We start from the raw sequence: 27877 nt of genomic DNA, 5'->3' as shown, positions 1-27877 counted from the left end.
ATTCTCTAATACAATGTTATTATGCCTGTGATGTTCTGTTTGTTTTGTGTTCTTTTTCATTCTGAATTTCTAAATCTACAAATTGTGTCTTATTCTCTAGGAATCAGAGTTTGGGGAGAACGTGTAAATGTAAGAAGAAATCTTGTTGCCCTTGCCATTTGGCCTGGAACATACCAAGGTCGCCAAGAAGTAACCAATATCCTATGGCACGCTGGAATAGAGGTTAGCTATTCATTCTAATCTGCCCACTATCGATGAATTTGAAGGGAATCTCTACTTTTTATCATCATGTTGAGTTAATTTCAAAATTCCGCTCATGGTTCTGTATTATTTCAGGACCTTTGTTTTTCTGATACGGGGCTCTATAAGTCCCGACATAGATATAAATCTGAAAGACAACCTTTTTGAGTTCCTATAACCACCACTATAAGGACTGTAAAGCTTAATGTATACAGTACTATTTAATGTAATGTATGATGCATTATACCCCCTCTAGTAATGGGTTCTAGCAGTTGGCAACCTGTGTATATAGCAAAAACTCTAAGCATATTAAAATTTTTGGGTTTAAGCAACTTTTTCTCCCATAGGATAACATGAAGGTATGAGGCTTTAGCCATATAAATTATTTCTATAATACAATGCATGTAATAACGCAGCTAAAGTCTTATTGTTTTATTTGTAGATCAGTAATGGCGCTGACATTGTGCTGCAGAATAATGTGGTTGCTGGGTTCGAGAGAGCCGGATATCGCATTAATGGAGAATCTTGTCAAAGTGAGTCAAGGACTGTATGGAAACATAGAAATAAAAATACTACTATGGAGCATATATTGGGCCATTTTCTTTTTTTCATAAATTGTTTCGTTATAAGGTATTACAGAAATGGCGGTTGGGTTCACAATTGAAATCAATGGCTTATCCTAGAATAGGTCAATAATATTAGATTTCTGAGGTTTTTTGGTGGCTCCGGTAAGTGCGGCACCTCTTCATTGCTTCCATTGGACCATACTGCAGAACAAAGCACTTTTCAATACAGCTGTTCGTGGTATTCTGGCTTATTCCCATCCAAGAGATGATTTTCACATCTGAGATCCCTTTGGCTAGCCCAGACATTAACCCCCTACTCCTCTTACCTTGATTCATGGTCTGTTCTAGTAATAGATGAAATGGACATGCGACAAGAATATTAAAGTTTTCACATAGTGTTATATTTATATAATATAGTATATATTATATTATATTATATTTTGTGTGTATAGAGCTTGAATTTACCTTGATTTATCCCCCTCCCTCCTCTTGTGATCTTATTGGTAATTCATCTGTGCTATGAGGGCTACCTGACCATAGGGGTGCATGTGGAAGAATCCCCAGATAAATTAAGGTAAGTTTATGTCCCTGGACAACCCCATTAATTCTCAGCCTCTTCTTGTACCAGGTCTCAGATTTAAAGGGAATATGTCATGAAGAAATAATCTATTGTTTAAATTAGGTTTTTATATTTAAGGAAGATTTTAAGAATATTTTGAGATTTTTTTTATTTTTATGACATTATCAAATATTTAAAAATATCATAGACTCCTGCTGTTTTTACTACACCTAAGGCATACACTACACACATTAGATGTATGACGGAAATTGATCGATTTAGTTAACCATCTAATTTGTATGGGGTCCTCTTTAGATGAGGATTGGGCAGTTGGATTTCAACTGCCCAATCCTTTTGTTCATAGGGAGACCTGGAGGCAGTTTTGGCCCCTCTTCTATTACGCCTGGGCCCCATGGGTCGGAAACGCCGTGGGAAAAATCAGAGCGTTTTACATTCATGCCAATCCCATGCCCACTTTGCATTTTAAACCGCAACATGTACTCGCTGCGATTTCCAAAACCGCCACGGAGCATGTCAATTATATGGCTTTCCCATAGATATAATGGTAGCAGAAAGTCCACGGAGGAAAACGGTTTCACTGTTTGGTTTTATTAATAAATTATATATAGGTGACACCTTGCCTTCAAGCTGTACAGTATGGAAGGTTGGGACACTAACACTGGGCCACAGGCAGTACTGTGGTCTGCCAGAGGGTTTCCTCTGATTTAATGCCTCAGTATTATTCTTCACAGGCCTAATATTCTAGTACTATATATATATAGATAACTCTCTATATGCCAACACATTATAGGTAGAAAAGCTAATGACATCTACTATGACTCTCACATAAGGGCCTACATGAACTGGCTATTTTTATGGCATATTACAAATATTATCTTCAACTGACTTCTTTTTTCCAAAAATTGTAGCAGATAGAATCTACGTTACGTATACCTCACTTTACAAGGAGCAGTTACTTTATTACACTAGATGCCACTGCAGGACATACGTATAAAGACACAATACTATTGTCTTACAGATGTTACTGGTCCAAGTCAGCAGTGGATGAACAATGAAGCCTATGGAGGGTTATATGGTATCTATATGAATGAAGACGGGCTACAGGATTGTACTCGTATAAGGAGATTTAAAGTATGGAAATGCTGGGATTATGGTATCTACGTCCAGGTAATGTGTGATTAATATTAATATTTGCCTGTTTTTTTGTGCTATGGATTCATTTGCTCTATTGGGTTTGTTGACACATAGGAGTTTGAAGAATATTCCACCTCAAAATCAGAGACAAATTCCTCCCTGTTTCTGCCTTCTATTGTATTCAATGGGAAGCAGAGATTGAAGCAGGAGGCTGAAAAAATAAGTGTTGTGCTCAGTCTTGCTATAGATTCTGTGCAAGACGCAGAACCCCCAACGTGAGACACTCAGCCCCTTTCATCTGAGGCTAATCTGTGAGTGAAAGCCACGGCGGAAAGTCAAAGCTAAGCTTTACACCATGGGGAGCCGCAGAGCTGGAAAATGGAGAGGAAACTGAGGAGGAAGACGAGCTAAATTCCTCTTCATTTTCTGGAGAGTCCTTAATGTCTTCCTACAGATTGTGACTTCTCTTGTGTCTTTATCTTTGCAGGCTGTATCCTCAGTGCAGATCTCTGAAGTAGTTCTGGCAGACAATGGAATGGGAATACTCACCATCATATATACCCCAGCGTCAGTCTCTCACCTGATATCTAATAAAACAGCCCAGATCTCAGTGAGTATATACATATATAAGAGTATGTGGGAATCTGTCTGCTCATAACTCCTACTGTAATCTACTGGATAGGACTACACAAAAGACTCCTAAAAAGAGAAACAGCAGGGACTTATACTAAAAGAATACTGAATCCTTACCCAAAAACTATCAATATACTCAACCCCTTCTACTCTATAAAATGGCCTAAATGTTATAGAAACCCTGTCATGTAGTCTTCAAGAGGATCTATCACCTACTCAACCAACTCCAGTTCTTCTCCACTGATTTCAGAACAGTTGGATTTTTTTCTTTAGCCCCCACCATTCCTGAGTAACCTGTGCTGCTAGCTTCAGCATCTACTACGTCAATTAGGCTCTTTACTATCAAACACTCGTTCAGCTGACAGTTATTTCTCTCCACCCCCTGTAAATAAACATGCTTTACACTTTCAGTACTGTATAAAAAAGGAACCCTGGCACATATTCCTATAAGATATATCAATAGGACAATCTATTGGTATACAGTATTGTGCAAAAGGTTTAGGCGGGTGTGAAGAAAGCTCTGCAAAGTAAGTGCTTTCAGAAATAGAAGTGTTAATGTATGTAAATGAAGAAAAACTAAATCTAAATCCCATCATTATTGGGTGTGACCTTTGCCCCTTGGAGGAGGAGTCCGGGAAGTGATGTTATGGCCCCCACATATATAGCCCTGCTCTGAACCATCATCCAGTCTGTCTGGGATGACATGAAGAGACAGACGGATTGGAGCAAGCCTACATCCACAGAAGATCTGTGCTTAGTTCTCCAAGATGGCGGGAACAACCTCCTTTTGAGCTCTGCCAAAAACTGTCTGCAAGTACCGATGAGAAGAACTAATGGAAGGCAAAAGGGCAAAAGTAACACCAGATATTGATGACCTTAATATTTCTGTTTTCTTCATACACTTAATTTTGTTCATTGACATAAAATAAACTAGTAACCCTTCTATTTCTGAATGCATTCTAACATTTTTTCTCCCCACATCTAACTTTTTCATGAAAACTGTGCCTTGATTGGTTGTTATGGGCAGTGAAGACTCTTTAAAGCTGAGGCCCCATGTTGCAGAACACAGCTTTTTTGTTGCAGATTTTGTTGCGTTTTTTTGAGCCAAAGTCAGGAGTGGATTGAGCAAAAGGTAGAAGTATAAGTAGCTTCCTATATATGTCCCATTCCCTTTGTAGCCATTCTTGGCTTTGGCTGAAGAAACCGCAACAAAATCTACAACAACAAAAAATCTGTCTTTCCGCAATATGGGGCCTTAACCTAAGTAAGTTTCATATAAAAATAAATGATAAAAATATAAAACAAATTTATACATTTGTCACTTTTTTTTTTTTTTTTTTAGAAATCCTTGCTGGTGGGATCTAGTCCGGACTTTGACTGCAGCGATGTCTTGACAGACAGTGATCCCAATGTCAGGCTTTCTGCTCCACACCGCAGTGCCCGACCCCCGACAGGTAATCCTAGAACAGAATATCAAGAGCATTTCCATCAATATAAATTGATCCAGGATAAGTACAAACCATCCAGGATAAGTAAAGGTATCATTGTTCACATTTCTTGGCACAGTTCCAGCAATATCATAACTTAAGTCAACAATTGCAAGAATTTTGGTAGAGTTGTAATAACTGAGATTGTTGTAAGTCCCTGCAGCTGTTGAGGTTGATTCCAGCTATGTTACCACCAGTGGCGTAACTAGGAATGGCGGGGCGCTGTGGCGAACCTTTGACATGCCCCCCCCCCCCCGACCTACGCCGAAGACTACGACCCCCCTCCCCCCCGCATTCCTGCACACAGTATTATGCCCCATAGTGGCCCCATCACCCACTATTATGCTCCATTGTGGACACCCATTAGCAATTATTATACTCTGGGGTCTTTTCAGACCCCAAAGTATAATAATCAGAGACCGAGAGGGGGGTACAAATATAAACACTGTTACTTACCTATCCCTGTGCTCCCCGCCGTCAGCTATCTTCAATGACATCAGGAAGGTCATGTGACTGGGGGCCTGCGTCGTGATGCATAAGGACGCAGGCCCTGGTCATGTGACATCTGAGACGTCGCACAAGTAGGCCCCGAAGCCTTCGCAGAGCGTGAAGAGGTAAGTAACACTGTTTGTTATGTTCGCTTACCTCTCCCAGGCCTCCAATCCTTATACTCCAGCCAGTAACAGCCTATAAAAAAAAAAAACGGAGTGGTAGCTAATGTCCCGGGCCCTAATGTCCCGGGCCCTGTGGCAGCTGCCTCCGCTGCTTCCCCGGTAGTTACGCCATTGTTTACCATGTCTCATTGGTGAACATAGTTTTTCATGGATCCTTAGCCTCATTCACATGTCAGTGACTTCTGTGCTTGTGCCGCCCATTCTTATACAGGAGGTAGAAGTGGTATTTGCTGGCCCACCTTTGCCTCTAACCATAATGGAGCACCTAGTTACCCAATGGCAGGAATAACGAACTATAACGCCATCGGCGGCCTCATGACCGTGGAAGGTAAAGTATTTTTATAATCTTTTCATAATACTACTTGTATCTTCTTAAATGGCTGCAATAACACATCAGTCATGTTTGTTTTAAGATACAACATTTGTGAGATACAAGACTGTGTGTTCTGGACAATCCAATGTGATGTTCATGACAAACCCTGGAAATGAAGATTTGCAGCATCCAGTGAAAGTCTCCAGAATAACTACTTCAGACAGTTCTGAGGATGACAAAGTCTTTATCCACCGACCAGATGTAACGTAAGTCACTGTATTATAAGAAACAAGTGTCTTTGTAATGATACATTGGACTAAATATATTTCCCTGTCTCCTTCTCAGCAAATACAGGTGCCCAAATAACCATAAGCAGGGCAAAGACGGATGCATTGCAGCCAAAAACACACAGTTAAAAAATACCATTCTAAACATGACATGAGTGGGAGAATAGCCCCTATATACAATATATTCTCTAGATCTATATTAGACATATCACAATAAACAGAAAAAGACCAAAATTTCAGAAAGATAATATAAAATAAAATAAGCAAAGTTCAATGAATGTGCAGACAGATACCAATTATATGATATTTAATATTTAATGGTTACTGTTGGAAGGAACTTGCAACATGGTGAGCTAACCTGGTCCTAAGAGAAGAACTGGATGTAGGCCATTGGCTGTAGACTTACCAGCTTCCTCAGGGGTCTTAAAGATGGAAATCAAGTGAATGCCAGATACCATGGACTAGCACAACTGGCAGAATACGCTACAAAGTGTGTAATAGCAAAGATGTGGCATGTTTAATATTTTTTACTTGTTTTCACAGAATGGCCAACCCATCTGACTGTGTAGATATGACCTGTGATGCTAAGAGGAAGACATTGCTGAAAGATCTTGACGGTTCTTTCCTGGGTAACATTGGGGCTGTAGTTCCACAATCAGAATACCAGTGGAATGGAGACACAAGATACGGGCTTGGAGACTACAGGATTCCAAAAGTCATGCTGACTGCCCTGAATGGAAGTCGAATCCCTGTATCACAGGTGGCGCCAAACCAAGGTAACCAATCTAAGGCTAGCGAAACGGTGGAATATACTGTAAGTGCTTAAGGCATAGATATACTTTTTTTTTTTTTTTTTTTTTTTTGTAAAATTTCATATGTTCAGATGACCATAGTGAACTTTGGAATATATTTTATAAAAGAAACATGCTTTTTATTCTTCCCCTTATCCTGCACTGACTGCTGTTTCTGAATGCCCTGATGCAGTCTATACACAGACTGAAGTCTATGGAGAAGGGAAGGGTTATGAAGAGAAAGGACAAACAGAGAGCAGAGTGTAAGAGAGACTGGATTTGACCATTGTATTCAGAAACAGTGATCAGTACAGGCAAAGAGGAAGAGGAATAACAGGACAAGGCAGTATTTTTATTTAGTAAAATATGTTACACATTTTTATTATGCGCACTATAGATTTGTAAAATTCATCATAAAAGTTTAGGTACCATACACTTTAAAATTTTCATCCCTTATCGATTTATAGTAAATGCTCATTACTGGTAATCTCTTTTCCATCTATTCCTAATTGTTGTTGTTCCAGCAATACCTATAAGTTATCACTATGGGTATTATTATTAGAGATGAGCGAACAGTGTTCTATCGAACACATGTTCGATCGGATATCAGGGTGTTCGCCATGTTCGAATCGAATCGAACACCGCGTGGTAAAGTGCGCCAAAATTCGATTCCCCTCCCACCTTCCCTGGCGCCTTTTTTGCACCAATAACAGCGCAGGGGAGGTGGGACAGGAACTACGACACTGGGGGCATTGAAAAAAATTGGAAAAAGTCATTGGCTGCCGAAATCAGGTGACCTCCATTTTAGACGAATAGTGGATTTCAAATCCGGGTCATATGAGAATGTGAACTTTGTGACTATGAGACAGGGATAGCTGTACAGGCAGGGATAGCTAGGGATAACCTTTATTTAGGGGGGAATGTTATTAAAAATAACTTTTTGGGGCTCTATCGGGTGTGTAATTGTGATTTTTGTGAGATAAACTTTTTCCCATAGGGATGCATTGGCCAGCGCTGATTGGCCGAATTCCGTACTCTGGCCAATCAGTGCTGGCCAATGCATTCTATTAGCTTGATGAAGCAGTGCTGAATGTGTGTGTTTAGCTCAACTACTCCACCGGCGTAGTTGAGCTAAACACACACATTCAGCACTGCTTCATCACGCCAATAGAATGCATTGGCCAGCGCTGATTGAAGCAGAGCTGAATCTGTGTGCTTAGCTCAACTACTCCACCGGCGTAGTTGAGCTAAACACACACATTCAGCACTGCTTCATCACGCCAATAGAATGCATTGGCCAGCGCTGATTGAAGCAGAGCTGAATCTGTGTGCTTAGCTCAACTACTCCACCGGCGTAGTTGAGCTAAACACACACATTCAGCACTGCTTCATCACGCCAATAGAATGCATTGGCCAGCGCTGATTGGCCAGAGTACGGAATTCGGCCAATCAGCGCTGGCTCTGCTGGAGGAGGCGGAGTCTAAGATTGCCCCACACCAGTCTCCATTCTGGTCCGACCTTAGACTCCGCCTCCTCCAGCCGAGCCAGCGCTGATTGGCCGAATTCCGTACTCTGGCCAATCAGCACTGGCTAATGCATTGTATTGGCGTGATGAAGCAGTGCTGAATGTGTGTGTTTAGCTCAACTACACCAGTGGAGTAGTTGAGCTAAGCACACAGATTCAGCTCTGCTTCAATCAGCGCTGGCCAATGCATTCTATTAGCTTGATGAAGCAGAGTGTGCAACAAGGGTTCAAGTGCACCCTTGGCTCTGATGTAGCAGAGCCGAGGGTGCACAAGGGTTCAAGTGCACCCTCGGCTCTGCTACATCAGAGCCGAGGGTGCGCTTGAACCCTTGTGCACACTCTGCTTCATCAAGCTAATAGAATGCATTGGCCAGCGCTTATTGAAGCAGAGCTGAATCTGTGTGCTTAGCTCAACTACTCCACCGGTGTAGTTGAGCTAAACACACACATTCAGCACTGCTTCATCACGCCAATAGAATGCATTGGCCAGCACTGATTGGCCAGAGTACGGAATTCGGCCAATCAGCGCTGGCTCTGCTGGAGGAGGCGGAGTCTAAGGTCGGACCAGAATGGAGACTGGTGTGGAGCGATCTTAGACTCCGCCTCCTCCAGCAGAGCCAGCGCTGATTGGTCGAGTTCCGTACTCTGGCCAATGAGCGCTGGCCAATGCATTCTATTAGCCCGATGAAGTAGAGCTGAATGTGTGTGCTTAACACACACATTCAGCTCTACTTCATCGGGCTTATAGAATGCATTGGCCAATCAGCGCTGGCCAATGCATTCTATTAGCGTGAACTGAGTTTGCACAGGGGTTCTAGTGCACCCTCGGCTCTGCTACATCAGATTGCTACATCTGATGTAGCAGTGCCGAGTGTGCATCAGATGTGTAGTTGAGCAGAACTGGCTCAGCACTGCTAAGTCTCTGCATTCGCATAGGAATGCATTGGCCAGCCTTCGGCCAATCAGCGCTGGCTCTGCTGGAGGAGGCGGAGTCTAAGGTCGGACCTGAATGGAGACTGGTGTGGAGCGATCTTAGACTCCGCCTCCTCCAGCAGAGCCAGCGCTGATTGGTCGAGTTCCGTACTCTGGCCAATCAGCACTGGCCAATGCATTTCTATGGGGAAAAGTTAGCTTGCGAAAATCGCAAACTGACAGGGATTTCCATGAAATAAAGTGACTTTTATGCCCCCAGACATGCTTCCCCTGCTGTCCCAGTGTCATTCCAGGGTGTTGGTATCATTTCCTGGGGTGTCATAGTGGACTTGGTGACCCTCCAGACACGGATTTGGGTTTCCCCCTTAACGAGTATATGTTCCCCATAGACTATAATGGGGTTCGAAACCCATTCGAACACTCGAACAGTGAGCGGCTGTTCGAATCGAATTTCGAACCTCGAACATTTTAGTGTTCGCTCATCTCTAATTATTATAACAGTTCGGTCAAAGAAATATAAAAGAATCTCCGGGCAGAGAACCTGCAGGACAGCCCATAGAATACATATAACACATCATTTATCTATATATCTTTATGTTAGGGCTTTATTTTCCCTGCATAGATACAAAGTTAAATTCCCATCTTTTCTCAGACATGTATGGTATAACCACAGAATATGCCATAAATATCTTATAGGTGTGGGTCCCATGTCTACAATGTATCAGGAGGCCACAGGTGAAGAACCCCCCACTCTATAAATGCAATGAAAGGAGAGATGGCTGCCTAGGCATGGCACTCTTCATTCACTTCTATGGAAGCTCTGAAAACAGTGAAACACACCTACTTGGCTGTTTTGCGAACCTAACAAAAATTAATAGAAAAAGCTACACATGCATGGCCACCTCTAGTTTTATAGCAACCATATAGAGATCGGTCCCCGAGAGCAGACCTCGGGACCTCAGTTACACAGATTGTCCTGTACTATGGAATATGTAGACAGACCTCTATAGTAACCTTCACATTTATAAATTATTTCCGCACTTCTGTGTTTGTATCTCTCAGGGATTATCCGGGATAACACATGTGTCTACATGCCGGCCTGGGAGAGCTACAAATGCTTTGGCCTGAACTACGAGATGCTTGTCATTGAGAGTCTTGATGCCGACTCTGAGACGAGACGCCTGTCACCCGTGGCTGTGCTGGAGGACGGATATGTGGATCTTATCAATGGTACATGTGACGTCATATTTCCATATACATATTTCCATGGATTTATTCTAAAGGTTTCACCATACAGTCCTATGTTTTCATTGTAGGGCCCCAAGACCATGGCTGGTGTTCTGGATACACGTGTCAGAGGAGGGTCTCCTTGTTTCACTCTATAGTGGCTACAAACAAGTCATGTGAGGTTTATTTTACCAGCACGAGCCCCCAGAATCTGCGACTGAAAATGCTGAACACAGACAACACCAAGGTAAGCCTTTATGTTCTAAAATTACATTAGAAGATGATTGAAACAACCATATTACAGATCTATGGTTTACCTGCTGTGAACAGATAACATACCTTCTTCTGCCTCTGACTTTATATGGCACCATGCATGGGTCTGTAATAGAGATGAGCAAGTAGTGAAATATTCGATATTCATTTCGAGTAGAGCCTCAATATTCGACTAGTCGATCGAATATCGAATCCCATTATAGTCTATGGGGAAAATATGTTCATTTCAGGGAAATCAAAATTCGACCAATTGGAGTCACCAAGTCCACAATGACACCTCAGGAAATGATGCCAACACCTCTGCAACCTGTAATGCAACTGGGACAGCAGGGGAAGCATGTCTGGGGGCATCTAACACACCAAAGTCCCAGTATTACCCCACTATCACAGCCTATCAACTACACACTTTCCACACTCAATATAACCTCTATGGAAAGCGGAAAAATACCTGGAAACCTTCCTTCATCCCCAACTGTATAGACAAAAAAAAAAAAATTTTAAGCTAAAGAAACATTAGCATGCACCCCTTTAAATCACATTGCCCATGACAACCACAGATGGCATAGGCAAGGGAGAAATCAAACAGCCCCCACCCTTAACTGTCATTGTGTATGTGTGTGTACCTCTGTATACCTCTGTATGTTACAAGTATATACTGAGCTTAAAACAAGAACTGGAGGTGGGAAAGGTATATAGCGCTCAAATACCTCTGTATGTTACAAGTATATACTGAACTCAAAACAGGTATATAACAGAATATGGGCAAGGTATATAGAGCCCACAATCTTCTGTATGTTAGAAGTATATACTGAGCTCAAGTCAGGTATATAACAGGAGATGGGAAAGATAGATTGGGGGAAAAGGTGGTACGGAATTGGAGCCCTAACAAGAGCTTTTGGCAAAATTATTTGCAAAAAATATTGTATATACAGATGGTGAATATATGCAGATGGTGTATGTATACAAGTGGTGTATATACAATCTTCAAGCAGTGGTAGATGTAAGTTTAGCTCCTATAAGAGCTTTTGGAGTAAGATTTCTGCCTAAATAATTCTAATTCCTAGCTAACCCTGGCAGAACGTCTCTCCCTGTCTATTTCACAGTTGCATCTGAACCGAATCTCACACCCACTATTCTCATAGATTCGAGATTTCGGCAGCCAATGACTTTTTTCCTTTTTTTTTGTTCGATGCCTACGTTTTCCTCCTTCCTGTCCCACCTCCCCTGCATAGTTATTGGTATAAAAAAGCGCCAGGGAAGGTGGGAGGGGAATCAAATTTTTACTGAGTTTACCGTGTGGTATTCGATCGAGTACGAGTATTTAGAATACCGTAATAATCGATCGAATACCTACTCGATCAAATGCTATTCGCTCATCTCTAGTCTGGAATACAGACTTGGTGTTCTCAGGCAATGGAGTATGGTGGACCCCCGTATATGAGCATATGAAGTCAGCATTAATTGTTCTAACATTTCTGACCTGGTTTCATTCTGTTCCATAGCATCACATCACTGACGTCATTACATTTCCTTTCTTGTAGTCTGTCCTTGTGGGGATCTACTTCTCAAATCCTCAGCGACTGGATGTCTATGTTAATAATGTGTATATAAACCCTACAAATATACAGTGGCAGGGATCGGACTATACACTGAATGCCCCTACTTATCAGGGTAAGTTGTTGCATCTATCACCTCATCTGTACAGGAGAAAATTATGTATTGTGTTAACCCCTTCCCCTCATCTGCCATACTATTATTATATAGGGTATTTAAATATGGCGGCTGCATTGTAATGCATTGTGTTAGTAATAAGAATCCTTGGGGTTCAAGACCCTTATATACAATACAAAAAAGTAAAAAAAAAAAATTGAGAGAGAAAATAAAAAGTAAAAGTTCAAATCACCCCCTTTCTATATAAATTACTATGAAAAGCATACACATTAGGTATCCCTGTGCCGGAAAACACCTGGTCTACAAACTTATAAAAATATTTTTCCCATACGGTGAAAACCGTAGTGGGTGGGGGGGATTCAAAAATGCCAAACACCAGTTTTTCCGCTGCTTCGAAAAGTGATTAAAGAAATAGATCAGTGTTGATTTGAATAGTATTCGAAACATAGTTTCAAATACCTCGCTCCCATAGGAATGAATGGGAGTGGGCGAACTGCAAAGGGTTAAGCGCCAGCCGCCAGCGACAGTCGCGCCCGCCACTCCCATTCATTCCTATGGAGTGAGGTATTCAAAACTAGAGTTTCGAATACTATTCACTCATCTCTACAATAGATATTGCCCAAAATGATATAACTAAAAAGTACACCTGGCCTTGCAAAAAAGACGCCGTATGCATCCTGATATATGGAAATATGAAAGTGTTATGGATGTCAGAATATGGCGACTTTTTGAAAACGTTGTTTTTTTTTCAAACATTTAGATTTTTGGGGCAACACTGTGGCTCAGTGGTTAGCACTATAGCCTTGCAGCACTGGAGTCCTGGGTTTGAATCCCGCCAGGAACAACATTTGCAAGGAGTTTGTATGTTCTCCCCGTGTTTGTGTGGAATGAAAAACAAAAATTGAAAAATGTCACTAGCAGGAGGGGATTAATATTGATCTGACGTTAGAGAGGATCTCTCTGTTAAAAATATGTTCAATAAAATGACAGAATACAATTGGATCAATTTACAGATAGATAGAAAGAGTCCACCCATCCCAGATAGACCTACCATGTTCTACTTCTAGAGGTTGGCATACACATCTGGTAAACTTTGGCTGAACCGACCAATTATGGCAGGATCAGCTCACCATCTAATGTGCATTACAATCATCACATTACCTCCTGATTAGAGATGAGCGAGTAGTATTCGATCGAGTAGGTATTCGATTGAATACTACGGTATTCGAAATACTCGTACTTGATCGAGTACCACTCGCTATACGAATGGAAAAGTTTGATGCAGAACCAGCATTGATTGGCCGAATGCTATACAGTTGGCCATACAACGCTGGTTCTTCTCCTACTTTTAGAAGTCTTCTCCGTGCAGCGTCCCCGCGGCGTCTTCTGGCTCTGAATTCACTCTGCCAGGCATCGGGCCTGGGCAGAGCCGACTGCACATGTCTGCTTGTAGTGCGGGCATGCGTAGTCGGCTCTGCCCAGGCCCGATGCCTGATAGTGAATTCAGAGCCGGAAGACGCTGCGGGGACGCTGCACGGAGAAGACTTCTCGGAGGATCCAGCCCGACCCTCACTCGTGGACTTGGTAAGTGTAATTTGATCAAATATTGCCTACCCCTAAAACGAGCATTTTCCCCCCATAGACTATAATAGGGTTCGATATTCGATTCGAGTAGTCGAATATTGAGGGGCTACTTGAAACGAATATCGAACCTCGAACATTTTACTGTTCGCTCATCTCTACTCCTGATGGCAGGTGTGCAGGAAAAAAGGATCAGACATGTTGGATTTCAACACGCCCAATCCTTTATTTCAGTGGGTTTAAAGGAGAGGTGCCTGGCAACTGCTTATTTTCTTCTCCCTGTTGAAAACACTTTCAGGTTCGACCAAGCCTGGTCTGGATGGTGGACAAGGTCAGATAGGAAAGATAACACTATGTGGCCAATTTATTAAGATGGGCATGTTGTCATTTTTAGCTAACGGTTGTTCTGCCTTGAGATGGACCAAAAGGCTTGCACAAAAATGTGTAACTTTTCTACAACAGAAAACTGATATACAATTGATAATAACTTCCCTTTATTGTCTGATCACTGCTGTAATCCACAGGCCAGGCTAATCCCATGAGATTATTGTCAGCTATGAAATTAACCCTGTTATTGCCAATTACATTCATTATCTCTTACATTATTAGTAGGTTGTGTGACTGTTGTCTCTTCTTCTGACAGGACAATACATGCCTCAGCTCAGCTCTACAGTTCTGGGAGAAAACTTCTTTGACAAGGACTATAATCTGCTGTACGTCCTGGTCAGAGGATCCACTCCTGTAGAAATACACACATCTCCTCTCATTGTTGTCTCCTTTAATCTTCCGGTGATGACTGTGGACCAGTTTTACGGGGACAATCTTATCAGGAACCTCGCACTTTTCTTGAAGATCCCTGCGAGCAAAATTCGTATTACAAAGATAATTGCGGAGGGTTCCAGACGCAGAAAGAGAGCGGCAGGAGGGATCAGTGTATCCGTGGAAATTTCCGATCCACCAACCCAACAACTGAACTCTACTACTAACTCTACAGGTACATAGGAAATATTTACCATTGGAATGAGATAAAGAATCTGTAAAGGGGTTGTCCAGCCGGTAACATTTTAGAAAGTTGCAATCTCAGATGAACAACATGACTAGTTACACAGAGTCATTATTTATTTAATAAAATCTTGGCTAAAATGCAGAAGCATTGTGTGAAAAATTAAGTACACCCTTACTTTTCCCATAGGAAGTAAAAGGGTAAGAACCAGCCGGGTGCTGATAATCAAATGTCCTTGAATAATTGATCTTCAACAAGTGTGACCATCTCTGTAGAAACAAAAGTTTTGGCATTTGGGGGTCTGCTAACATAATGCCAAGGTAGAAAGACATCAGCAATGTTCTTAGAGAAGAAATTGATAGCAAATTAAATATTAGGAAAAGACTGAACACATTTAGAAGAGTTGTCAGGAGAAAGTCTCTTTCTAAAAAGAACATGATAATGAAATATTGTTCAAGTGTAGTATTAAGAGACTCCAGATAAACTTGGCCGTAGCATAAAACAGTGCAAACTGTAAAAGTGCAAACTAAACAACTGGTAAACTTGTCTGCAATACCTGTTGTTCAATGGTATACCTGTGTGGAGGAAGTCTCCCTCTCCTCCCACACATCTCCCAGGATTAGCTTGGGAATTTATTATTATCAACATGTATACCAAAGAGTATCTTGGCAGAATAACATAAAGGGGTTTGCCCAACACACTTTATTCACCTTCTATGTACTCGCTCTTCTGAGATCGGCACCCCATAGCTCCATTACATTTTTTAGCCTACAGTGGCCAGAGTGGCCGCTTCTTTCTATGGAGCAAGGGACTGTCTGCTTCACTCATGAAAACTACATATCCTAGGGCACGTAGCTTTGTTTGCTTCCTAACTGCTGTGCTAGCCATTCCTTGTAAGAGGAATTATTCATGTTATATCTGTTAGGCACATGCATGGTTATGTAGCACTAATTTAATAACCAGCTATAGGGAAGGAATAGAGAAACTGAGCAATGCCTGACCTGGATGATGATGGACTACAGAATGTACCAGTGACAACATTGCTCAGACAATGGTAGGGAAAGAGGGATTTCACTGGGTGTTTTCCAGTGACGTATAAAATTTGACTAATTACTTCAATGGGTGACAGTGATATTTTTCATGAAATATTATTGTTGTTCTGGGAATACCCCTTTAGTGAACTCTATCCATCAATAGCAGTAAGCTGAAATACTTGACAACTGGTATCACACCTGATACAGGAACACTTCACTTTCAACCATAGGGTCAAGTCACAGCTTTCTTATATAACTCTGTATTGTCCAGAACTGCTGAAGACTTCCCTTTAGTGTAATGGCACAATTATAGAGCTATCTTTAGTTACTGAGACGGAACAGGCTATTAGTATGTCAACGTAGGCTCTTCCTTGTTAGCTGGTCAGTATCTGTAACCTAACCTTTCCATTGAATCAGAGCAAAATGGTGCTATCTAGAGATGGGCACACTGCTTTGGCATGAGACAGGTTTGACCCGAATATCTTAAATTTCTTGTTTTTTTTTTTGTTTTTTTTAACAAAATCAAATAATTGAGGATTTGTCTCAGATGAATTAAAATGGTTGCTGCACATGCAGTGGTAAATTGTGATACTCCGGGGTCTCGTCATACCTCAAAGTATAATGGGTAGAGGCCCAGGGGAGGTTAAAAAACCTTGGTCCCTTTGTAGCATCCAACACTCTCTCACCCCGCTGAGGCCTGTGATTGCGCCAATGTCATGACACTTGGTGTGTCCATGTCACCACTTCAGAGCAATCATGGATCTCAGCAGTTGGAGAACGTGTCATATGCCACAAAGAGACCCAAAAGAGGTGAGGAAAGGTGAGTATAAATGTTTTTAATTTTTTACAACTCCTTTGGGCCTCCACCTATCATACTTTGTCTAAAGTGACCCCAGGGTATAATAATTCTATCCAAATTTCTTTGACCTGAAATGAACCGAGCCACCTAAACCTGAAATGAAAATTGGGAGGTTTGGCCATTTCTAGTACTTTCTACAGTGTTGAGGATTTGCTGCCGGGTCTGTGTTGTATCCATCCTGATGGCTGGCAGGTATTCTTTTCTGCCTATTTGGCTTACATTATTTGTGGCCTCTCCATTTGTATTGCTGTAGTCCACTCTCAATTCTGGGACCTTCAATTTTATCCATGGGGAACTTATCACCTTATCTTCTGGTGCCATCGGTTTTACAGGGTTTCTTAGAACCAAAAGACCAGCTCCAGTGGATATGTTTGGCTATAACATACAGAAAAATATAAAAAAGAGAACATAATTCCACTGAGATAATATATATATATATATATATATATATATATATATATATATATATATTATTGAATGATAAGAAAAAAAACCACATATGACAATAGAAAAAATGCATACTATGAAAAACATTTAGATACAGAAAGATAAGGAGAGAAAAAAAATAGAGTTCTGATACTGATAATGGGTATAACAGGTAAAGGCAATGTATAATACGGAATTAATGCAGGAGTATAAAATACTCAAAAACAGTAACATAAAATGTACATATATAACTCACTACCAAGTAAAGGCAAAATGACCAGACATGGTAATCGCACAAGGAGGGGTCACACTGTTGTCTCAATCAAGAAATTGGATCCTGGCTTTCTCCAGAATAGGAACAATGGTAACCGACAACGGGAAAAACATGGTGTCAGCACTGCATCAAGGAGGTCTGAGCCATACGCCTTGCATGGCGCATGTGTTCAATCTGGTTGTCAAGTGTTTCCTTAGGTGTTCCGCCCATCTGCAAGACATCCTAAAAATGTCAAGGAAACTGCATCCAAATAACTCAAGTGTGGCAGAGTCCACACTTGAGTTATTTGCTCGGTTTTGGCCCCGTAACTGACCAAATAAGTGAGTTGTGCAGCGGTTCTAAGAGTGAAGCCTATCATGTGTGTGTCATACTGACTCAGTGTATTGTTTGACTACCACAGCAGACTCCCTGTGTGTATTACTGCAAGGCGCAGTGTTCTACACCACTATACAGGCTCTCTACAGCCAGGAAATCACTGTTTTTGAACTTTATTCGCTGCAAATTAATTCGGACACAATTTAATCTTTTTGGGAAATCCGGAGAAGCAGCCAAATCAAATTTTTCAAAACTTTGCTCATCTCTAAGGACAATGATCCCGAGCACACCAGTACATCTACAGCTGTCGTGAGACCTTAAGATAACTGTACATAAAGTAATGGCCACAAATGTCAATAAAATGGAGCCAAGTTGTAAAGAAGAGTTGGACAAAATGTCTCCATATTATCAGAGATGGATGAGACTTATAAAGTAATAGAGAAACTGTTGCTTCAAGTAATTGCTGCAAAAGGTTCTACGAGCTATTGGTTCATGGGGTGGATTTCATTTTTCACACATGGCTTCTTCTTTCATTTCAGATCCATTTTTGTTAAACAAAGGAGACTGTGGGATCTTTTGTGTTGTTGATCTTCTAAGATTTCATTCACCCTATTTCAAGATCTTCTAAGAACCAATATTTTTTTTTAAAAAAATGATGTCTTGATATGTAAAAGCCACGATAGAGGGTGTAGCTTTTTTTTTCTCATGAGTGTATGAATGTGAGATTTCAAGCCCACATTCTGGCCGATGGACTCACAATATGATCAGAAGTCTTAAAAAATGGGAGTGAGTTATCCTTCCTTAGTCTCCTTGCGCATGACCATGGGGTAGGTCAATGTACTATCTGGCCTTTCCCTGAATAGCACACTGACTTATTCATTTCTGTCATGCCACGCATATGGCCGGGTATTACACGGGTCAGTATACTGGCTGACAGTCTGGGCCACAAAACTCAGAACAGGTCTTATTCCTGTCCAGTTTTGCGACCATGTTTCCATGGCCCCCATTCATTGAATGAATTGGGCAGTGGAAGCATAGCCAGTAAGCATGTGGCACACAAATGATATCCATATGCCGCCCTTGCCTGAATTCAAGATTTTTTTGTTTTCGTAAAATTACATGTTTTTTTTTTTCCCCATTTTTCTTTAGTTCACAACATGAGAGCCACAAATCTATCCAGGCTCTTCTCATGTTATCCAGGCTCTTCTCATGTTATCCAGGCTCTTCTCATGTTGTCCAGGCTCTTCTCATGTTATCCAGGCTCTTCTCATGTTATCCAGGCTCTTCTCATGTTATCCAGGCTCTTCTCATGTTATCCAGGCTCTTCTCATGTTGTCCAGGCTCTTCTCATGTTATCCAGGCTCTTCTCATGTTGTCCAGGCTCTTCTCATGTTATCCAGGCTCTTCACATGTTATCCAGGCTCTTCTCATGTTATCCAGGCTCTTCTCATGTTATCCAGGCTCTTCTCATGTTATCCAGGCTCTTCTCATGTTATCCAGGCTCTTCTCATGTTATCCAGGCTCTTCTCATGTTGTCCAGGCTCTTCTCATGTTATCCAGGCTCTTCACATGTTATCCAGGCTCTTCTCATGTTATCCAGGCTCTTCTCATGTTATCCAGGCTCTTCTCATGTTGTCCAGGCTCTTCTCATGTTATCCAGGCTCTTCTCATGTTATCCAGGCTCTTCTCATGTTATCCAGGCTCTTCTCGTGTTCTTCCTCTTTCTGTTCCTGAAGTTTATTTTAGGCTATTGTGGATTCCCAGTAATAATCTTCTGCTAATTGATCTTGTTCTTTAGGTGACCTGTCATACACGAATTTCCAGTCTATAAGTAAGGACCTGGCGTCTGCCGCTATTAATGGAAGTCTCAGCTCTCACTTGAACGTCACAGTGTCATCATTGTCCATTTCTGACCCAGTTCCACCTCCTAGTGATCCTGCCTGGAGTCAGGTGATTCCTCCCACATTCCTATTCTGTTACCAGATTATTGCCACCCACAAAGGTTTCATAACATCACATACATCTTAGGAGACTGCTATAATGGTATAGCATGTCTAGTGTGAGTGGTACATTCAGTATGGGTCTAGTGTGTGATATGTGTATAGTGTGTGAATGTGGTAGGCCTCTAATGTGTCTTTGAGTTACCCCACTGAGGCTGTGTCATCCAAGGGACAACATATTCCTGCAGCCAACTGTGGGTAATACAGTTGCAGCATAGACTGAAGAAATTAGGAGCCATGCTACCAAAGAACTGGCCCAAAACACAGTGACATAGTAATGTGATGTTTTACAGGTGGCAGCTGATTTTGAAAACAAAACCCAGTCATCTACGGGAAACTATTTGGCTGCTGTATCTACACTTATAGTTGTTCAAGAACCAGTGGCTGGAGTTCCTGGAGAGAAGCTTTACCAGCAGCCATGTGTAATGGCTCTGGACTCCAATGTAAGTAGCGTGCATGTATGTAATCATGAATTCAACTTATTGTAATTTTACCTGATCCTTGGATCTACTCAGTACAGGGGAACATAACCCCTATGGATATGTTTGGTGTATACACTGGGATTTTTCCGCCAAATATATGTCAAAAGTAGTGCAACATCCTGGGGTTAGCAGTATGGAGATGGAGGGAGAAGGCCTAATATGGTGACTATTCTCTCCTTGTGTCATGGTGGTTTTGGCATTAAATCTCCTTGGGAAAGTATTGGGGTGGGGGGTCCCACTTGCGTGATTGTAAAGGTTTCCTCTTCTGTGCTCCTGTGAATGTTGGTGTTTCAGGGTTCCCTTGAGGTTGGGTGAGGATGAGATGCAGGAGAGGCAGTGGCAGCTGAAACTATACTTTCTACATTCACATTTGCAACAGACATTGCCAGACAAAATAGCCGGGTTTGTGGGAGTTTTTGGTCCAGGGTTTCTGTCAGACACAGTATCGGAGATTCTGAACAGGGACTCCGACACAATCGGGGTTGCTTTCTGTGAGCTATGGGGTTGATGGTGTGGGACAGCCTGCCTTACTCTACCACTAACTAGATAACTGAAGGAACTCTCTGAAATACATCTGCACTACACTGCAAATAACTTACAACTCAGCTACAGTAACGGACTCAAGTTGGCTGAGGGCTGCTAAGTTTCCAGCTAACCCAGCCCACCCTTTAGATATCGCAAACTGGTGCAATAAACACCATAAACAGTATGAAGCATGGAAAATGTTAGCGCAACAATTAAATGGACATTTTACCACAAGAAGAATCTTTGTGGGACACTGCAGTGGGTTCTATATGGGATGTGTACACGGCCTAAACCACTCATCATACAGTTTTTCGAGTTGATAAATCAGGGTGTCCACCATCTTTTCCAGCCCTCTTCACCTCAATGAGACTAAACTTCAATACCACACACAGCCATGGACAGGGGTAATGCTATTTCTGGAAAAAGCATTGTGAGATGTAGCAACAGTCATAGTCACCGTATCCAGAGTGTTCTGTGATAATTTTAGTGTATTATCTCTCTATATCTAGGGAAACTGTGTCTCTGTTAGCACAAGCTCGCTGACACTGACGGCCACCCTGAAAAACTCCAACAACGCCATCGTCAGCAATGGACTGGGTGGAAATGTGACCATCTTATTTGACAGCTGTTGGGCCAACTACACCGATCTTGTTCTCAAAGTACCAGGTAAACTCCATTATATTATATATGAGAATCTATATGCACTACTATTTATAGTACACATTAATAATCCTTTCATCCTGCACCCTCTCAATTGGAAATCCTGCTGATGTTTGTAGCAAAATAGTTCTATCTATATGTATGTATGGGTTTTGGAATTTTACAATAATCCGACTCCTCAGTTATCCGAGCATTGTGAATGAGTGGAATTTTTATTATATAGTAAAATAAAATAGTCAGATACATTAAAATGGACATATGCACCGTGAAACCCATCTAACACATTATCAAATGGTCTTTAGAATAGAAAACATTTGTAAATTATAGAGATATTAATCTGGATAATAATATTTGGATAAATATTGTTCATGACATGACCCCTTTAAAGAGGCTTTCTAGGATTTTATTGGGTGACCTGTCATTAGGATAATTCATCAATATCTGATTGTGTAGGGTGAACGAAACTACGGAGAGTTTCGGATAACAGGACAGGGACTTGCGCTGCTCAGAGAAACACTGGGTATACCGTAATGTTGAGTAAGAACTGCTCTATTCAACATTACGGTATACCCAGTTTTTCTGTGAGGAGTGCAAGTCCCTGTCCTATTATCCGAAACTCTCAGTAGCTTCGTTCACTCTGCTGATTACCTGCAGCTTTAGATATTTCCCGATCAATTGGATATCGTATGAACGCGACCCTCTATCTGGGATTTTTCCCATGACACCTCACACTGTATGACCTATTGATCTTAGTGCATATCTCCTGCATTGAGGGAGTTGGAGATTTCTGTGCTTTCCAAGTTGAATTGTTCGCTCCAGGAGCGCAGACCGTCTGTGTTTTCTACCCTCATTACTATCCAATATCTGATAGTGGGTGGCTGACACACCACCAGCTGCTCAGGACTGCTATTGGGCTCGGTACTATACAGTGCACAGAGCCAGAAGCAAATGGCTCCATACATTGCTTACGGACCAAGACGCGCTTAAATGGAAGGTAAAACTTTATTTTGTTACTTTTATTACAGGAAACAGATACAAGCTTGAGTTTGTGCTAAACAATGTTTATGCACAGACAAGGTCGTTTGATGCCCAAAATGTAACAACCACAACAGCAACAACCACAAAAACAGCAACAACAACCAAAACAACAACTGCAACAACAACTAAAACAACAACAACAAGCACTACCACTACAACTACTGGTGGTAATGATGATGGAGACGCCGCTGTGGCCATATACAGTCCATTCCAGACATTGTTGACTTTGGCCATCACCTTGATAACTGTGAATCTATTACTGGACATGGTGTAAGGACTGGTAAGAAATTATACATGTAATTATCAGTATATATGACGACCATTCGGAGAATGTTTATAGCAGTGTTACTGTTTTTTTGTTTTTTGTACATAATTACTACCAATTTTGTTGATTTTCGTTCAGTGTGTGATAAATATAACAGTTCTGTCCTGACAAGTTACTCCACTTACTATGTCAATCCACCACTGGACAAAGGTTGCAACATTTTTTTTTACTTTTTAAAAAGTTACATTGATAAATCTGCTGTACATTATCCTGATATGATATTCACGTTCACGTTCCCACCCATTTTTCAAAAGTGGAGTAAGCAATGTAAAAATTTAAACGGATCCTATCGTTAAAACTCAATTTTTTATCACTAACACATCGGAATAACCTTAAGAAAGGCTATTCTTCTCCTACCTTTAGATGTCTTCGCGCCACCATTCGGTAAAAGTCCCGGTTTTCGTTGGTATGCAAATGAGTTCTCTTGCAGCACTGGGGGCAGGCCCCAGCGCTCAAACAGCACTGGGGGCGTCCCCAATGCTGAGAGAGAACTCTCCAGTGCCGCCTCCATCTTCTTCAGGAACGGCCTCTCCCTGTGAAAAACCTTTCAGTTCTTTTCTTTGTTTATATTTTCTTGTATATAAAAAACCATGCAAAAAATAACGCCCTATATGTCTCTGAACTTAGAGAAGAAGAATACATTTCTAAGTTATTATACAGAAGCCTAGGATTCTGTTCGCACTGCATTTTAAGTCTGGTCACTGAGACTGATCATATGAAAGGGGATCCTGTGTCTTGTTTGAAAAGAGCGATGGCTGTGCAGCTCCATTCTGAGTCTATGGAACTGATGGATATAGATAGTGAGCCGTGTACTTGGCTGTCTCCAATAGTCCAGGACAGAGTGAATGGAGAACATGGGGGAGCAATGGAGGACACGGGACATCACTTGGTGGGAGTCACATCTCTAGCCATCACTTATCACCAGTCTTGTGCATTATTTTGTGAAAATCCCTTAAATATATGTATTTGCCCTTTTTTAAGCCAAGGATGAATCTGATTCACAATACTGTATATCCATCAATAATCTCAGAAATGTCTATGATGGAAATCACTGGAGCAATAGAGACTTGGTAATAGAGAAGGTCACCAGTATGGAAATAACATTCTCCCCAATACCCTGAGAATCCATCAGCAGAATACAGACTACTGCATGTGACAACCTGTATTCTTCATGTGGTACACTAAAGATAGTGTATATGTAATATGGAAACATATGAGAGGACTGCTGTGTATACAGGTCTCCTATATCATCGATCCTTCCCTTATACCTGGTCCTTGTATATGGTGGTGGTGCAGCGTCCAGAGAGCAGTGTCTGTAACATTAATCTGTATCTTTCTATTTCCACAGATAAGGACAATTCCTGAAGACTGGGTTTTATGATCCATGGAGGCATCTTGGATACTTTATCTCTAACCCTGTAATATTTTCTCTGTGCTGTAATATAATCCATGTAAATTCTCTCTAATTAAAAAGTGAAAGCAGAAGTGGCCATACAGTTATAGATTATAATCCTCTTCTTAGGACTCTGTAGAATAGGGATGGTTTGACCCTCCAGTTTGTTTTAATCTGACCTTGTTTCGATAGACCAACCCTGGGTCTCCATTAATTATAATCTGTGATCTGAAGAGAAAACAGAGTAAAATAATTCCGTTTTGCAGCTCGCAGGTGACGAACTCTAAGGGTCCATTCGCACGAAGTAAAATGGCGCTGATTCTGGCACGATAACTCGCGTAAGAATCAGCGCTGAAAAAAACCTTCCCATTGATTTCAATGTGTTCCGCGCGGAAAACGGAACCCATTGAAGTCAATGGGAGTCTTTATTTCAGCGCTGATACTTACGCGAGTTATCATGCCAGAATCAGCGCCACTTTACTCTGTGCGAATGGACCCTAAAAGTTTCAGGTTCAACAAACACAAATCTTATGGAAAATTCAAATTGAATTCTGTTCAATCTCAACCACTTCTCTCATCTCTAATTGGGACTTGATAATCATTCTGTAAAATTTTGGAAAAACTGTAGCAATAAATTTCTATGCATTAAAAAGATTCATTATTGTCTGTCTCTAGAAATGATGGATTACCTTGTTAGTTGTTGAGTATTAAAGTATTGATGGGGTAATGGAGAATGCCATACACGGGAAGACTGAAACAAGTGATGAAGGTGTAACAGAGTTCAGGTTGTCAGAACAGCTCACACACTATTATGCACGTATTACATTGAAAGCAATAGGGGAAAAGCCTCCCATTGATTTCAATGGGTAGCGTCCGTATGCCAGCATGCCAGCACCCATTCAAATCAATGGGAGTTGTTTGTTACGCGCTCATTCGGAACGAATTTTACGTTCAGAATGAGCGCAGTGTAACAACGTGTGAAGGCTCCCTTACAGTGTATAGGGAGATAGGGGTATAGGGAGAAATTTAACTTTTCGGAAAGTGTGTTTGTCAAGACTCTGAGGTGGCCAAACATTAACAATCCCCTAGACGTGACCCCATTTTTAAAATGATACCCTTCAAGGTTTTCATGGAGGCGTAAAAGGACAAATTTGACCTTTCAGATTTTTGCAGGGATTAAAATAAATTTGGTAGAAAGCAAATTAACTGTTTTGTTTTTTTTCTCGCTTGTGACCTGTGATGAAACGTTTTGGGGATGCCTCAAGCCCCACTGGATAGAGGCGCCTCATAACTTATTGACTTTTTTTCTAACATATTTATAGATTCCCCACATGTGACTCTTTTTATTGTATAGGCGCAGAGTAGGGTACACAAGTGAAGGTCCACCGTGTGGTTTTTAAGTGGTTCGTTTTTACTTGTATAATTATGGGCCAAGTTTCCAGAAGGGCTAAATTTCACCATTTCTAATTTTTTTCTTTTTGTAGATCGTGAGCCCCATATAAGGATCACAATGTACATTTTTTTCCCTATCAGTATGTCTTTGTAGAATGGGAGGAAATCCACATAAACACAGGGAGAACATACAAACTCCTTGCAGATGTTGTTGCTGGCAGGATTCAAACCCAGGACTCCAGCGCTGCAAGGCTGCAATGCTAACCACTGAGCCACCGTTTCTAATTTAGACGCCTTGTGGTATTTATTTATATCCAATTAGTGCACAAGTGGGATTTTTTTTTTGTAAAGGTGACAAAAATGCATTAAAATTATATGGACTTCCCAAAAAGGACAAAAAAAACAATAGTAATCCGATGAACAATGATAAATTTGGAAACATTCCTTCATGAGAAGCCCTGGTTTGGAGGCGTATGTGTTGCACTGGTTTGTTGTGTCTTTTACCCCTCATAACTAGAGATGAGCGAACAGTGTTCTATCGAACACATGTTCGATCGGATATCAGGGCGTTCGCCATGTTCGAATCGAATCGAACACCGCGTGGTAAAGTGCGCCAAAATTCGATTCCCCTCCCACCTTCCCTGGCGCCTTTTTTGCACCAATAACAGCGCAGGGGAGGTGGGACAGGAACTACGACACTGGGGGCATTGAAAAAAATTGGAAAAAGTCATTGGCTGCCGAAATCAGGTGACCTCCATTTTAGACGAATAGTGGATTTCAAATCCGAGTCATATGAGAATGTGAACTTTGTGACTATGAGACAGGGATAGCTGTACAGGCAGGGATAGCTAGGGATAACCTTTATTTAGGGGGGAATGTTATTAAAAATAACTTTTTGGGGCTCTATCGGGTGTGTAATTGTGATTTTTGTGAGATAAACTTTTTCCCATAGGGATGCATTGGCCAGCGCTGATTGGCCGAATTCCGTACTCTGGCCAATCAGCGCTGGCCAATGCATTCTATTAGCTTGATGAAGCAGAGTGTGCACAAGGGTTCAAGCGCACCCTCGGCTCTGATGTAGCAGAGCTGAGGCTGCACAAGGGTTCAAGCGCACCCTCGGCTCTGATGTAGGAGAGCCGAGGGTGCACTTGAACCCTTGTGCACCCTCGGCTCTGCTACATCAGAGCCGAGGGTGCGCTTGAACCCTTGTGCACACTCTGCTTCATCAAGCTAATAGAATGCATTGGCCAGCGCTGATTGGCCAATGCATTCTATTAGCCCGATGAAGTAGAGCTGAATGTGTGTGCTAAGCACACACATTCAGCTCTACTTCATCGGGCTAATAGAATGCATTGGCCAGCGCTGATTGGCCAGAGTACGGAATTCGGCCAATCAGCGCTGGCTCTGCTGGAGGAGGCGGAGTCTAAGATCGCTCCACACCAGTCTCCATTCAGGTCCGACCTTAGACTCCGCCTCCTCCAGCAGAGCCAGCGCTGATTGGCCGAATTCCGTACTCTGGCCAATCAGCACTGGCTAATGCATTGTATTGGCGTGATGAAGCAGTGCTGAATGTGTGTGCTTAACACACACATTCAGCTCTACTTCATCGGACTAATAGAATGCATTGGCCAATCAGCGCTGGCCAATGCATTCTATTAGCGTGAACTGAGTTTGCACAGGGGTTCTAGTGCACCCTCGGCTCTGCTACATCAGATTGCTACATCTGATGTAGCAGTGCCGAGTGTGCATCAGATGTGTAGTTGAGCAAAACTGACTCAGCACTGCTAAGTCTCTGCATTCGCATAGGAATGCATTGGCCAGCCTTCGGCCAATCAGCGCTGGCTCTGCCGGAGGAGGCGGAGTCTAAGGTCGGACCTGAATGGAGACTGGTGTGGAGCGATCTTAGACTCCGCCTCCTCCAGCAGAGCCAGCGCTGATTGGTCGAGTTCCGTACTCTGGCCAATCAGCACTGGCCAATGCATTTCTATGGGGAAAAGTTAGCTTGCGAAAATCGCAAACTGACAGGGATTTCCATGAAATAAAGTGACTTTTATGCCCCCAGACATGCTTCCCCTGCTGTCCCAGTGTCATTCCAGGGTGTTGGTATCATTTCCTGGGGTGTCATAGTGGACTTGGTGACCCTCCAGACACGAATTTGGGTTTCCCCCTTAACGAGTTTATGTTCCCCATAGACTATAATGGGGTTCGAAACCCATTCGAACACTCGAACAGTGAG

General features: G+C 41.8%; 1 protein-coding gene across 1 annotated transcript in view; it reads left to right on the top strand.

Annotated features, from left to right (window-relative positions):
* LOC142200097 (fibrocystin-L-like) overlaps positions 1 to 22805 on the top strand; it is a 169166-nt gene extending 146361 nt beyond the window's left edge. The window contains exons 61-76 of the mRNA XM_075270161.1: positions 101 to 222; positions 683 to 773; positions 2405 to 2553; positions 3008 to 3130; positions 4496 to 4607; positions 5526 to 5642; positions 5728 to 5893; positions 6458 to 6690; positions 10226 to 10393; positions 10480 to 10637; positions 12205 to 12334; positions 14559 to 14909; positions 19625 to 19776; positions 20120 to 20269; positions 21343 to 21499; positions 22519 to 22805. Coding sequence (XP_075126262.1) covers positions 101 to 222; positions 683 to 773; positions 2405 to 2553; positions 3008 to 3130; positions 4496 to 4607; positions 5526 to 5642; positions 5728 to 5893; positions 6458 to 6690; positions 10226 to 10393; positions 10480 to 10637; positions 12205 to 12334; positions 14559 to 14909; positions 19625 to 19776; positions 20120 to 20269; positions 21343 to 21499; positions 22519 to 22805 — 2666 coding nt within the window. The remainder of the gene's footprint in view (positions 1 to 100; positions 223 to 682; positions 774 to 2404; positions 2554 to 3007; positions 3131 to 4495; positions 4608 to 5525; positions 5643 to 5727; positions 5894 to 6457; positions 6691 to 10225; positions 10394 to 10479; positions 10638 to 12204; positions 12335 to 14558; positions 14910 to 19624; positions 19777 to 20119; positions 20270 to 21342; positions 21500 to 22518) is intronic.
* The last annotated feature ends 5072 nt before the right edge of the window (positions 22806 to 27877 follow it).

The sequence above is a fragment of the Leptodactylus fuscus genome, chromosome 4 (assembly GCF_031893055.1).
Source record: "Leptodactylus fuscus isolate aLepFus1 chromosome 4, aLepFus1.hap2, whole genome shotgun sequence".
NCBI lineage: Eukaryota > Metazoa > Chordata > Amphibia > Anura > Leptodactylidae > Leptodactylus > Leptodactylus fuscus.
This window is presented reverse-complemented; position numbering and strand designations above follow the sequence as displayed.